General features: G+C 36.5%; 1 protein-coding gene across 4 annotated transcripts in view; it reads right to left on the reverse strand.

The window, feature by feature from the left end:
- Window positions 1-302: 302 nt before the first annotated feature.
- GXYLT1 (glucoside xylosyltransferase 1) overlaps window positions 303-15,274 on the reverse strand; it is a 55,669-nt gene continuing 40,697 nt past the window's right edge. For 2 of the 4 annotated variants that reach the window (XM_032248464.1, XM_032248465.1), the window contains one exon: window positions 303-6,444. In XM_032248464.1, coding sequence (XP_032104355.1) covers window positions 6,283-6,444 — 162 coding nt within the window. In that variant the 3' untranslated portion in view covers window positions 303-6,282. The remainder of the gene's footprint in view (window positions 6,445-15,274) is intronic. The other 2 variants (XR_004259966.1, XR_004259967.1) reach the window with 2 other exon arrangements.

The following is a 15,274-nucleotide window of genomic DNA, read 5'->3' on the forward strand; positions in this document are numbered from 1 at the left end:
ATGAGGGCAAGTGAATGGGGCCAGGTGAAACCTTCCTGTTATAAAAAAGATACATTTCAGCCCCAAGTCATCCACCACCCAGAACCTTTGCAGTCACTTTGGAGCTGTAAGGGGACACATCAGACTCACTTGGTGAGAATGACAATGGAAATGCAGAAGGCACCCAGGTTCTTGATGACACTTCAGCTGCTGAATTAGTCAATCCAGAAACTGCCCTCCACCTAGACTCCTGGTTCTCAAGCACCTCAATTGCAAATATTCTACAACTGTTGTTGATTGCTAAAAATAATCCAGACACATCATTTGAGGAACTAATTTATTGAGTAGATGTTTATTTAGTAACAGCAACACACAGTTTCTCAGGAAGAGGATGAACTGAAAACTCCTCTAAGGCAGAACAAAGCAACTTTCCATTATTCTTAGTTTAGATCAGAATCTATAATTTTATATTCTCCTATAGTAACTGTCAAAATACACAAAATACTTGGAGGAAAATATTCACATTACACCAAAACCTTTTAACGTAAAGAGCAGTGTATAAGTAGTATTCTCTACATATCACAGTATACCATGATGCCTTCTTGCAATTTTAGAACTATTATTACTCAAAATATTAATACATTTATGCAAAAGGATTGGGAAAATTGAAATACCTGCAAACTTTTCCAGTTTCTGACTTCAGGAACAGGTGCAAACCACCATATCCATCATAGATCTTCTGTTATAGCATCCATCAAAAACCACTGGTCCAGCTCTCAAATATTGATGATCGTGCATGTGATGCATGCATGCTCTGCTAAGTTTTGAAGCAATAACATATTGTACAGCAATACTCAAGCCCTGAATTATTTTTGCCTGACAAAAATAATATTCTAATATTCCCTAAAGAGATTTGATACAAAGGTTGAAGATGGCAATTTTTCACAAAGTCAAATTCCTTTATGAAACAGGTCTCACTCTGTCACCCAGGTTGGAGTGCAATGGTGCAATCTTGGCTCACTGCAGCCTCAAACTCTTGGGCTCAAGCAATCCTCCTGCCTCAACTTCCTGTGTAGCTAGGACCACAGGCACATGCCACCACACCTGGCTATTTTTTAAATTTTTTTGTAGAGACAGGGTCTCACTTTGTCACCTAGACTGGTCTGGTCTCAAACTTCTGGGCTAAAGTGATCCTCCTGCCTCGGCCTCCCAAAGTGCTGGGATTACATGCGTGAGCCACCACGCCCAGCCAATTTACTTTTTAATAGTATATACACTCTTGCATTATCTTCACAATTTTTTACAAGAGGTTGCTATAGTGTGCTATGTGTATGAATATTTAGGTCCAAACTAAATATAATCAAAGGCTCCACATCAGTTCTTCAGTTTGATATTTAAAGGTTTGACCAGGGACCCTCCAAATGGTATTCACAGTATTCATGGTGAGAGAAATTTTCATTTCTACTTTTTCTTACCTTTTCGAAGGCTTTTGTTGGAAAACTGAGTTTACGGTAAAGTCTAATGAAATAGTACCATTAAACATTTGAAATTATTAGTAGAAATGAGGTGCTAAATATTTTCTATTTAAAAGTTTAACATTGATTTGCAATCAATTTTAAACTGTTACATCTAATATGCTGTTCTGTTTTTCTCATGATTCTTTAATTGCTAGATATTTGAATAGCATCATTTTAGTTTTTTAAAAAAAGAATTTTCTTGTATGATTTTTAGACTTCTGTCTTGTTTATATAATTTAGCTTTTAAAACCCAGTTTCATGTTTAATGAATTAAGAAACAACATCAGAACAGTTTAGCCAGACTTTAATAGGCAAAACAGGTTGCTTTGGCAATGTATAAAAGAATAACTGTTATAAGACAAATCATTATTTAATCTACTTTTATTAAATATTAAAATGCAATAAGGCAATTATTATTTTAAGACATCTGAAATTGCATTTAATAAATGGGTAATTGGCCCCACACCTGACATATTGCACCCCTACTTTTCTTCTCTACTCCAAGGAAACAGAAAATTTATTTTAAAAAACAAATCAGTGGTCTTTCTAAAAACACCTCAAAGAAGTTCTGATTATTACCAAGGTATTACTTAAATACAAACATCTGAAAAATAAGACAATGAATAATATCTTTTAAGGTATTTCTGCTGTCTTTTGTTCTCTTAAATCTACTCAGAATGGTTCAACTCAAAGTATTCCAACTGAGGAATAAACAGGTGTCATTTGTTGTTTAATTTGCCATCCAAGGCTGAGCCGTGATTCCCAAAACTGGCCTCTCATCAGTATCATCTGGGAAAACTGCTACAATACATTCCTGGGCCCCCTTCAGACCTAATGAAGCAGTCCCCTCCACTTCCAACCTCAGCTGGGGAATATGTGGTTAGTCTTGCAGTCTAACACTTGGGATGGCTAAAAGGATAAAGTTAAAAAGGAAGACACTTGTGTTTCCATAGGACCTAGCTCACAAACTGGGATTCAATAAAAAAAAAAAAAAAAACATAAACTGTTGAATTGGCACTAAATGATCAGTGAGTAGGTGACTGGGAAACAACTCTAGTACCAACAAACCAAATACAGCAGGCCCTGCTGCCCCATTCCATGAAAGTCAGCACCTTTCCCGGCCCCAGAGAGCCTAGGCAAGCAACCGTGATGGAGCACGAGGGCTACAACTCAAAAAGTACTGTTTCCACACCATTTCTCTGCTTCTCAATTTTCCACACAATCATTCCATCTTTTCTCTTACTCTGCCCTTTGCCATTCCCATTCTTATTTCTTTCTCTTTCCTCTCCCCTTTTCTCACTTCCTCTCTTTTCCTTCTTTTTTGATTTAGTTACATCATTCTTTTCTTCTCTACTTTCTCTTCCTGAAAAACTCTTCCTTATGTAAAATAAACAAATTCATACTGGAGATATATATATGTCAGAAAATATTCAGCCTGAGTAAACTGAATGCTTTGTACAGAAAACAACAGAGCAAAACAGAACTTCAACAGTAAAATTGGTGTGGCATAATGTAAGCCATGCAGAATGCTTCCAAATCCATTATCTCTTCTGAGTCTCATTTTTTGAGGTTCAAAGGGTATACACTGATTGTACTTAAAAACCCTAAGGCACAAAGAAGGTTAAATAACATGCCTGAGTTACTAACTAAGAAGAGAATCCAGATCTAGTTCACAATCTGGTCTTCTTTTCACTATACCAATAACGTCTGACTGGAAGCAAGATAAGAGAGCAATGAGGAAGCACTAATATCATTTCAGGGCCTTATAACCCTTATCTATTATGAACTACTCTTCATAAGAAAAGTATAAATTTTCTCAAAGTGTAAATCACAATATATATTCTTAAAGGTTTCCCAAGTTCTTTTCTACTTCATAAAAATGAAGTTTGACTGCACTTTAAAGGCATCCCACTTTGGTAATACTGTAGCCCAGAGATAGTTCTGAGGTCAGAATTAATACATAGACTCAAATAATAAATCACGTAATTTATATAAACTGCACAGGTACACTACGTTTTATGAAAGACCATTTACATGAAAATAGAATATATTCTCTCAGTTTTCCATCTATAATCTCTCATCAACTCCAAGAACTTCATTTCTTTAGAATTCAAAAGAGTTACCTTGTCTAAAGAGAAATTCAGAAAATTCATTTTAAAATTATTATAGATATTTTTTGATATCTTTAATTTTAGGTAGAAACAGTACCTAAGAGAAAGCTTTTGCTATAGTTCAATTTATGGTAAAATGATCAATTAGGTCAGGTCTAAATAAACCAGCTGAAGAACATTCCAACTGATCCACAATGTAGTGTGTGTCTCAGTGTAAATAAGCCACAACACAAGTGAGACCACAGCATATGGTCCAGTTGGATTAAACTATGACCACGTTCTACACAGTCCCAATCAATTAGAGCCCATGAGGCTGAGATTCCCCATTCACTGAGGAAATTAAATCTTAAAGAACTTACTAATACACATTCATATCTTGTCAATAACCCCAAATGCTTCCTCCAATATAATATTTCAAAATTGCATTTATAATCCACCAACTGTGCCAAGAATTGTGGCATCCTAACTTCAACTTTCAAGTTGGCAAAATAATTTCCAGTGGTTCCCAAAGTAGCTAACATCTAAGTCATCTGAGGTAATTGTTAAAAACAAAATCATCATGTGACTTATATTCTCTGCCCTGATTCTAACAAACCAACTAGAAGATGGCATATTTGACATAATCAGGGAAATCTGCTTGAGGACTGGCCGAGATGAAGCCAAAAGACTGTGTGATATCATGGTACCTACCCAAAGTGTTCATAGCAGTGAAATAACACGATGTCTGGGATTTTCTTTACGATAGTTAAGCAAAGAAAAAAGTGACAGATGAAGCAAGCATGGGGTTATTAGGGTTAAGTGTCAGATCTGGAAGTTGAATACCAATGCACTAGTTTTGCATAATTTTTAAATCTCTTCACTAAAAATTTTTTTTGCAGGCTCCATCCTAGACACAGCATGCCAGAGTCTCCAAAGGCCTAAGCTTAGAATATTCTTAAGCTCCCAACACAAGTCTTATATAGTCAGGCAGGCAATGATCTTATTTAGGGACCATTAGAAATGATCTAATACATACCCTTCCAAACTTCAAGATTTTGGTATTCTCATTTTCTATTCAGTAAGCTCAATTTCAACACAGTTCACAGCTTCTTATATCCACCATGGGATTCTGCCAAGGAACTACAACTTGTGTTCTCTAAATCCATCTGTTCTAAGAATGCTAGGCTGGTTACCAACATTTAATGCATCTCGCTTTAACTTTCCTCTCTCAATTTGTCCCTGACTGAACTGCAGAAGATAGAACAACTGTACTAACCATCTCTTTATGCATATTCCATGTCTCCACAGAGGTCACAGTGTCTTCACAAAGCTAACTGCCACAATTTTCACAGGTGATATTTTTTCTTCATGATTTTCCATTTTCTACTTGAGCATTAAAATATCAGAGAGAAAAAGAAGATAACCATAAAGCAGTTGGTAAAATAAGATATGTGCCCCAGCACAGTATATGATAAGTATTCAGAATCTATAGTTATATTAGATAACTGGTCAAGAATGCCAGAAGAAGCAGTATTTTTCTCATCTTCAAGATTTAAAAAAATTAACTATCTTAAGTGATATTCAAAAAAAGGAAAATATGCACATCAGCTCAATTAAAACCACATTTTCTATAGCTGGATATAACAATCTTAATCCAAATCATCCACCAAAGTTGTTTAACATACTTCAAGTAAGGCTCTAGACATTTGCTTCTTCAAAAGTATCTTGCAAAGCCATTATGAGGTAGAAGAAAACTAAATGGACCACATTTTTCAACTTCATTGTAACTGAAATTACTACTCACAGGAAGTATACAGCTTATGCATTTTGGTCCACCACATTTTCCACCATCATGAGTATACTCTTAAGGTTCTCACCTTATGATGAGCATAATATATTTTGCTTCCAGAACGCCCAGTAAAGCTGACATTTTTCATTTAAAGTGATAAAGAAAAATTTCTGCAAATATCTACTTAACAATCTTAAATTTGAGTTTTGGCAAGACAGTTTAATGCATACAAAACAAAACACTACATTTTATCTCTCTCTCTCTCTCTCTCATACACACACACAGATTAAAACTCCAAAGGTTTCACTATTTTTCCTCTTTCTTACACAGTTCAATTTTTAACATGCAGCTTACTTATAATCTAAAAATAATTTTAAACATGATTGTCATAAAAACATTCTAAAACAGAGATGAAATGTATAAAGGCACACATAGATTGTCAATGGTTATATCGGTTACATCACATTTCTTTAGAAACAGAACTGTTTCTGCTCCTGTAAACAAACTTTTTTCTCACACATATAAAGTGAGGTTAGTGCTGACATAAAATTATTGCTCTACTCACAGTCTGAGTGTTTGCACTGTTTGAGGTACATTTTCTCCATCTACACAATCCTACCACTCTTACTTGAGAGTATGAGTCAACAGAAGTCTGCAGGCTAAAACCATACTGGAATGATAGTAACATTACAAAACATCAGAGATCAAAAATGTTTCTTTGTTGGAATCCAAGATATTAACTTATTCTTCATTACCTGAAAATACTGCTTATTTAACTTCTTTAGGAAAAAAAACTATTCTGCAGATGAATAATTCCTTCCTGAATACTTCACCCAAGATGATTCCTTCACACTTATCCTCTGATTCTTTGTTGTTTTCATCCCTTTGATTTAGCAGTCACTAAGAATCACTTTTCCTTTGGTGATCTGGCATAAAGATCTCTTATGCTTTTTGCCAGTTGTTTGATAAATATTTTGTAAATTTTTCCACAGTATGTATGCACTGTTTTTTGTAGTTCCAGTTCTAAAGGTTTTAACAAGGAACGGATGTTGTCATCTTCAAAAGAACACTAGAGAAAAGAAAATTAAAAAAAATAAAAAACAAATTTAAAAGGCAAAGGTACATATATAAATTCAATTATTTTCCAAACTTCTTCAGTTTAATATGAACAACGTCCATTTAATGTCTCACAGAAATTAGATGTTTAACAAATATTTTCAATAAATTAAACATAACTATTATCTCCCATTAAAGAAAGACAGTCGTGGTAACTCTCTGGAGGAATCCTGGAGAACTATGCGCAAGGGCAGAGAAGACTCCGAGATACCGGTTAAGACAACCAAAAGCCCTGCAGGTATCTGGGTGAAACTAACAGAAGCTGAACTTGCTAAAAGAAGAGCTTTACCACATATGACACCTGAAATCCACCTTTCAAAAACCTTTCTGGCAATAACAGTGCTGAGGCTGGACTGGAAGGAAATGAGGTAGAGGCATATGGTGGAAGGAATTAAAGATGATAACGTAGTTCAGCACTTCCCACAGAACCCTAACTGCAGAGAAGGATTTCAACGGTAAACAAATTTGAGAACTGTCAAATATTAGGCACTCTTCATGTGGATTCAGACTGGCACAGGAAAAAAAGTCTAAAAAGTAAAACAGAAAATAAATCTGTTGAGTGTTGTTTGACCTGTTTGTCCCAAAATATATTTTTGGCCAGAGTCCTTCTTTTACTATAAAATATATTAATATCAAGAAATATATTTTGGAAAGGGCTGTGGTAGTAAAGTGGAAACAATCTGTAATCTTTGTTTTTTCAACCAGGTATTCTGAGATTTAGTAATTTCAACTAGATGTTATATTTTCAATTAGAAAGATGGATGAGCCTTAAAAATAGAACAATTTATATGGAAGTTGAAGTTAGTGAAAAATGCAAAATCACAAAAGAAATTCAGAACTGGAAATCTGTCAGGTTATCCCTGAGGTTCACATTCACACTGAGGGAGAGGAAATGAAAGCACCACCCCCAGCACAATTAGTGAGATCTGCAGGAAGCTGCAGTTAATCTGTGTAAAAGAGGATGAACTTGAATGATTGTTTATAACATGGGTTTTGTCACTGTAGAGATGCAAAGAGATCCTAAACTTTGGTATCTTCTGAGCAAGAAAAAACGTAAGCATTAACTGCATAAAACCATCACCTTTGGAGTTATTTTTAAAAATCGATCGCACATACTCAAGACAAGATAAATGTCTAAAATTGTTTTGAAGATAAAATTTTTAAAAAGAGGAGGGGAAGCTTAGCCAGAACGATGCAATGAAAGTAACAATAGCACAGAGAGTGCTTGCTACATCCAGGCACCATTCTAAGAGTTGTATATGTAGTAATACATTTAAGCCTCACAATAAGTTTATAATATTGGTAATATTATCCCCATCTGACAATAAAACAACTAAGGCAGGGAGAGAGGATTTTCTCACAGTCATAAATCCAGTAAGTGGCTAAGCCAGGATTTTGTCCCAGCAGCCTAACTCCAAAAGTCCATGCACTTAATTAACCACCAGACAGCGCTACTTATCCAAACATTAAGCAAACAAAACCATGCCAAGTCAGTTCAAAAATCCTGTTGAAGGATGAAGCTCAATGAATGGTGGAAATCTGGGCAAATTGCTGTACTGTAAATAGATACAAAAATCTGTTCGGGGTTAAATGACAAACTGTTCACAGTTAAAAGTGTAACCAGATTGAAGAAGGTAAACTTCATCAAGTGATGCTGTCTTCAACTCCCGACCTCAGGTTGATCCGCCTGCCTTGGCCTCCAAAGTGCTTGGATTATAGGCGTGAGCCACCACACCCGGCCAAGTGATACTGTCAAGAAACATTTCAATGTGTACCAAAAAACACTTGAACACTGGTTGAGAGGTGGAAAATAATGGTAAGCCCAAACTACTGTGATCATTATTTTTACTATATGACAATAACAAAAAAACATGAAGGCATTTAAGAATAGAGGAAGACTGACGATTTCCAGGAGTATGTAGTGCTTGAGATTCAGTTTATTTTCATGTGATTTAAATCCCAGTGTTTGTGGTTAAAAAAAATTTTCTTCTTCGCTGAAAAAACAAAAAAGGGCTCTTTTCCATTTTCTGAAATAAAAACAGTGTTTCACGAGCTAGACCTCTTTCTGCCCATGATATGACACACACAATTTGACATTTATGGGAGAAGGCAAACTTCCAAAATTTCCACCTATATTAAATATAGTCTAAAAACAATGCATTCTGCCATTTACATAGTCTGCAGTGCCTGCATATTTGTGCAGTATATAACCTACATCTAGGTGTCCCTTTCCCAGAGGCCACATGTGCCTTACCTGACTTCAGACCTCTTTTCATACTATATACTATGTACTATGCCTGACTTGTCTTTACCTTTTCTTCTCTGCCTGGTTCTCATCATCCTTGAAGCTTAGTTCAAATGTCAGCTCCTCTGAGAAGCCTTTCAGTGTACAGTTAATCATTCCCTCTTTTCACCAGCATAGGACCCAGTATACTAATTTTTAGGAAGCTCATGATTTATACTGTCAGTTGAACAACAGGAAATAGTGAGGCTGTGATGATCATATTTAGGCAATTTGAGGTAATTTCAAAGAATAGTATATCTCGGAAAATATAGCAGAATGGCAGTTCAATGCAACAAATCCTGAGTGTTAAATATATGCAAGGCAGTACCATGGAAGGAAAACATTCAAGACTGCTTCATGCAAATATAAGCAAGGTATAAAGTAAATCAAAGTTAACACAGAAACATCAAGAAATAATTCAGAATAAAATGCATGATGCCAAAAATACCTTATAGAGTCATAAAATATTTTGTTCCTATTTTGAATTTGTAATTGTTAAACAATATTTTTATTCACTCAACAACTAATATTTAACAAATATGCAAGGACTATAAAAACAGATTTGCTGGTAGACACAGCCATGAATTCACACTTTAAAGATGGTTCACATCCTTTATAATTCATACTGTTCACTGCATTCCATGGCTATGACTAAGCTTCTGGCTGAAACTTGCATAAATATCCTTGTCTGAATACAATTCCTTTAAAAATTACACTTCTCACTGAATTATAGATAAGGAAAGATAAAAACACTAAGCAGGAGCACCATAAAAGACTGATTAACTTCATTAAGTTGAAAAATGAATAGATGTAAGCTGTAGTTAACACAGACCCAAAACAAACACAAAAGATAATTAATCATCTGAAATCCTTTTAAAAATAAGATTTCTTTTTAAAAAATCAACTGTAATTAATCAACTTAAAACTCTTACTCAGATTTTTAAAGGTACACACTTATAAACCAAAGAAATGATCAAATAAACCTAGGGAAATTTAATTCTCTAATAGTTTTTTTTAAATGCTCGAAGGAAACAAAGGAATTGCATTTTTATAGGAATGCATTTCTTTTCTATCCTGCAAAGTCTCAGAACCCCACAAGCACTTTTCTTCATTTTTATCACCTTCTGACAGCCCATAATAAAGCATTATTAAAATATGGTATTAATTTCTGAAGGCATACAAGACCTGCTACATTAAAATGAACATCAACACTAAATTTTATAATTCTTCAGTGAGTATAGTCATACCATGATAAACTGATTATTTAGAAGCTGTATCTGTCAAGTTTATAGGACAGGAAACTTAGCTAATAATACACTAAAACTATAGCCTACAATGCTGTTAGAATTTTGTCTACCACCAAGTTTAAGAAACAGTTTTCTGGGAGAAAACTTCAATTCCTTTTCATGCAGATATCACCTTAACACCGTACACCATCTCCACATCCACTTCATCTTGGCCCCTGCTGCCTTTCATCCGTCACTCCAGTCACACTGAAAAGATGGATGCCTGACCTCTCCATGAATCTTTTCACAGCCTCTGAACCTTTTTCTCAGGCAGTTCTCAGCCCAGACTGTCCCCATCCACCTGGTAAACTCTTATTCATTCTTCAGGGCCCACTTCAAAAGCCTTCTCTTCAAGGAGGCCTTCCCTGGCCCTTTGAGGCAAAACTGAGACACTCTTTCACAGTTCCAGTACACTCTCTGTCACCATGGATTATAGTGAAGTGTTTTTATTCTCACTGCTATCAATGAGGCTATACTAGACCAGAGGAATTCAGTCATTATCAAATAATGAAAACCTAGTAAACAGGGGTCATCAGCTCTTCTCCTGACCCCCACATTTAAACCAAAGTAGCACTCCTATTATTTGCTTTGTTTCTACCCACATCGTATTAAACAGTCTAGCAGGACAGTATATCTACAAGAGAGTTAAGTGGTCACATGTATTAATACTTATTCCTCAGTAGTAGTGAATTCGCTAACATGGATAGTGATACAGCTTGCTAAGTAACAGCATAAATCCAAACCTCCCCAGGATTTGCCCCAAGTCTTGGTCCTTAACATTCACAGAAATCTGGTGCATACATCCATCTAGAGGTAAATGAAGTATTAATCATCTCCCTCATCAATCCACCTTAATTACATAAAAAGGGACTAGTAAGAACAAGAAGAAAAGAGAGGAGAACAGGCAATCGGGGGATGGGGGCGAGAGGAGCAGTATAAATTTTTTCCAAACACATTATAAAGCGAATGCTTAAAAGACAAAACTTCATTTACAAAAGCAACAAGAAGACAATACTTAAGCATAAACTTAAGTTATATTCAAAATCTATAGGAAAAAATATACAAAACAGGGGTATCCAATCTTTTCACTTCCCTGGGTCATATTGGAAGAACTGTCTTAAGCCACACAAAAATACACTAAAGATAATGAGCTAAGAAAAAAAAAATCACAAAAAAGTCATGTTTTAGGAAATTTTACAAACTTGTGTTGGGCCACATTCAAAGTTGTCCTGGGCTACATGCAGCCCACTGGCCACAAGTTGGACAGGCTTGCTATAAAACATTCCTAAAAGACAAATGTAAAGACAGCCCTTGTTCTCGGTTAGTGTGTCTCAACACCATCAAAACGTTAGCAGTCCCTAAGTTAATATATGAAGCTAATCACTCCCAATAAAAATACCAACAAGTTGTTTTGGGTTTTTTTGGGTTTCTTTTGAGACAGAGTTTTGCTCTTGTTGCCCAGGCTGTAGTGCAATGGTACAATCTTGGCTCACTGCAACCTCTCCACCTGCCAGGTTCAAGAGAGTCTCCTGCCTCAGCCTCCTGAGGAGCTGGGATTACAGGCATGTAGCCATGACACCCGGCTCATTTCTGTATTTTTAGTAAAGACAGGGTTTCACCACATTGGCCAGGCTGGTCTCGAACTCCTGACTTCAGGTGATCCTCCCACCTCAGCCTCCCAAGGTTCTGGGATTACAGGCATGAGCCACCATGCCTAGCCTAAAAATACCAACAAGTTTTTAAATTTTTTAATGGAGTTTAAAAAGTTGATACTTATGGAAAAATAAATATACAATAGCTATGAAAACACTGAAAAAAAAAAAAACCAGGGTATAAAGAAGGAGTAACCATCAGATATTAAAACATAGCAAAAAGCCTTTATAATTAAAATAGTGTGGTATTAGTGTACAAATGAACAGACCAATGGAACTAAACAGAAAAGTCAAAATTACAAATGGAATTTATGATAATGTCAGTATCTCAAATCTTTTGGCTAAAGATAGCCTTTTATTTTATTTTCTTTTACTTTTTAGAGACAAGGTCTCACTATGTTGTCCAGGCTGGTCTCCAACTGCTGGGCTCAAGGAGTTGCCTGAGTTGGTCTTGAATTCCTGGGCTTACCCACCTTGGCCTTCCAAAGTGCTAGGATTACAGATGTGAGCCACTGCATCCAGCCAAATATAAATTTTTAAGTAAATGCTGTTTACCATTTTGTGGTTTTACCACAAAGAAAGTATAGTCATTTGGAAAAGAGTCAAATAATATCTATTCCTCACCCAATACGAGAGTAAATTCCAAACAGAGCAAAGGCCTGAATGTAATAAATGAAACATCATATGGGTGAATTCTCCTATAACCTGTTCTGTAACCCAAGTGTAGATTAGAAAAGGCTTTCTGATTATGACTTAAAAAAAGAAAAAAAAAAAAAAAAAAAAAGAGTGTTAAGCCAGGTGTGGTGGGTTACCCCTGTAATCCTAGCACTTTGGAAGGCGAAGATAGGAGGACACTTGAGCCCAGAAATTCAAGACCAGACTGAGCAACATGGCAAAACCTCATCTGTACAAGAAATACAAAAATTAGCCAAGCATGGTGGCACGCATCTGTAGTCCCAGCTATTTGGAAGGCTGAGGTGGGAGGATCAACTGAACCCAGAAGGTAGAGGCTGCACTGAGCTGTGATCGCACTACTGTGCTCCAGCCTGGGTGACAGAGTATGATTCTGCCTAAAAAAAAAAAAACGGTGAGGCCAGGCCTGATGGCTCATGTCTGCAATCTCAGCACTTGGGGAGGCTAATGCTGGTAGATTGTTTGAGCCTCGTAATTCAAGGCCAGCCTGAGCAACAGAGCAAACTCTCCATCTCCATAAAAAATATAAAAGTTAGCTGGGTGCAGTGGCACATGCCTATAGTACCAGTTACTTGGGAGGCTGAGGTGGGAGGATCGCTTGAGTCCCAGGGGGCAGAGGTTGAAGAGCCAAGATTGTGCCACTGCACTCCAACCTGGGCGACAGAGCAAGACCCAGTCATTTAAAAAAAAAAAAAAGCTAGGCACAGTGGCTCACATGTGTAATCCCAGCACTTTGGGAGGCTGAGGCGGGCAGATCACAAGGTCAGGAGTTCCACACCAGCTTTACCAACATGGTGAAACCCTGTCTCTACTAAAGATACAAAAAAAAATTAGCCAGGCATGGTGGCACATGCCTGTAATCCCAGCTTGGGAGTCTGAGGCAGGAGAACTGTTTGAACCCGGGAGGCGGAGGTTGCAGTGAGCTGAGATCATGCCACTGCACTCCAGTCTTGGCAACAGAGTGAGATGCCGTCTCAAAAAAATAAATAAAGGTTGATAAACTTATTACATGAAAAAATTATACAAACTGAATGACATTAAATACCATAAAGTCAAATTGGTAGAAAATATTCACAATATTTTTCAAAGCATCAAAGGAAAGGTCCTAATATTCCTAACGTACAAAGAACTTCTAACAAAGGGAGGAGGAGAGGGTGAGAAAGACCAAACGTCCTCATGGTAATGATGGTTGTACAATTCTGCAAACATGCCAAAAGCCACTGAATTATATATTTGAAATGGGTGAAGTTCGTGATATATAAATTATGTTTCATTAGTCTTTTTGGGGTTTTTTTTGAGACGGAGTCTCGCTCTGCTGCCAGGCTAGAATGCAGTGGCGTGGTCTCAGCTCACTGAAACCTCCAACTCCTGGGTTCAAGCAATTCTCCCACCTCAGCTTCCTGAATAGTTGGGACTACAGGCATGCGCCACTACACCCAGCTCATTTTTGTACTTTTAGTAGAGACAGGGTTTCACCATGTTGGCCAGGATGGTCTCAATCTCTTGGTCTCATGATCTGCCCACCTCAGCCTCCCAAAGTCATTAGTTACTTTTTAAAAACCTATAGAAGAATAGGTGAAAGATTTAGAAGACAATTCACCCCCGCCAAAGATATAAATATAGTTCATAAATATATAATAATAAACCTCACTTGTAAGAGAAATGCAAATAAAAACTGCACTAAGATTCCACTTCTCACCCATCAGAATGACAAAATTTTAAAAGCTTGATAACATACTCTGTTGATGAGAATGTGGGAAACAGACTGTCTCATGAATCGTTGGCAGGAATACAAACAATCCCTATGGAGGAACACGGTAATCCTTTCAGTCCAATAATCCCAATTCTAGGAATTTACCCTGAAGATTCACCTTCCAACAATACAAATATATGAATGACAAAGCTAGTGTACATTGCTGCAGTATTTATAATTCAAACTACTGGAAACCAACAAAATGTCTAAACATCAAGAATGACTGAATAAACTCTGGTACACACATACATAAAATAGGGTACCATATAGCTGTTTTTTTTTTAAGAGGAAAATATCTCCAGAATATTTGAAGTATAAAAAGCAAAGAATAAATGAAGATATACACTATGCTACCTTTCGTGTAAGAAAATGGAAATCACTAAACTTCCATGGTCTGCTCATCTTATAAAAACATAGGAAGGATAAACCAGAAAACAATGAAATTGGTACCTTATAGGGGTAAGGGGCAGTTAGGATGAAAGGACTAAGATAACAGGTTACATCTGAGTAAACCCTTATGTAATTGTGACTTTGTGAAGTATATTAATTAATATTCCATATATCAAAAAATGCAATTATATCAACAAAGATAGTGGGAAAAAACTAAAACTGAAAGCATATGGAAAAAAATGAACCCAAATGTATTTCAAATGAATAAAATAATCACATTGAAAGAGAAGAAAAAAGAACTAATCCAAGTAACTTCTAGATACAGTATTGAGTACACACCCTTGTCTGGGAGCAGGGGAAAGGAGGAGGAAGGACTGAAAACAAATCCCAAGCCATTTTTAGTAGGTTGGTTTGGGGGTGGAGACAATGGTAAAAATGGAACATCTCTGAAATTATTTTAAATGATTGTAGGATTAAGCAAATGAGAAAATGTATTGATGACAGAAGTCAGGATTCTAACTGTGGAAGTAAGGAGATATAATACAGAGAAGAAAGCAAAGAAGAGCCTTGGAAGAACGGCCTGGAATTGGAGTATCAAGTGTGAACACATAACATCATGTGTGCATGCTTATACTTCCTAGTTCTGCCGCTGAAAGGGCTCAGAAGCAACGAGACCCTGGTAGCAATAAACATGCCTAACACCCAGAGCCTACTAAAAACCAGGG

Source organism: Sapajus apella, unplaced genomic scaffold, assembly GCF_009761245.1.
Source record: "Sapajus apella isolate SASKATOON/1434 unplaced genomic scaffold, GSC_monkey_1.0 scaffold66, whole genome shotgun sequence".
NCBI classification, from domain to species: domain Eukaryota; kingdom Metazoa; phylum Chordata; class Mammalia; order Primates; family Cebidae; genus Sapajus; species Sapajus apella.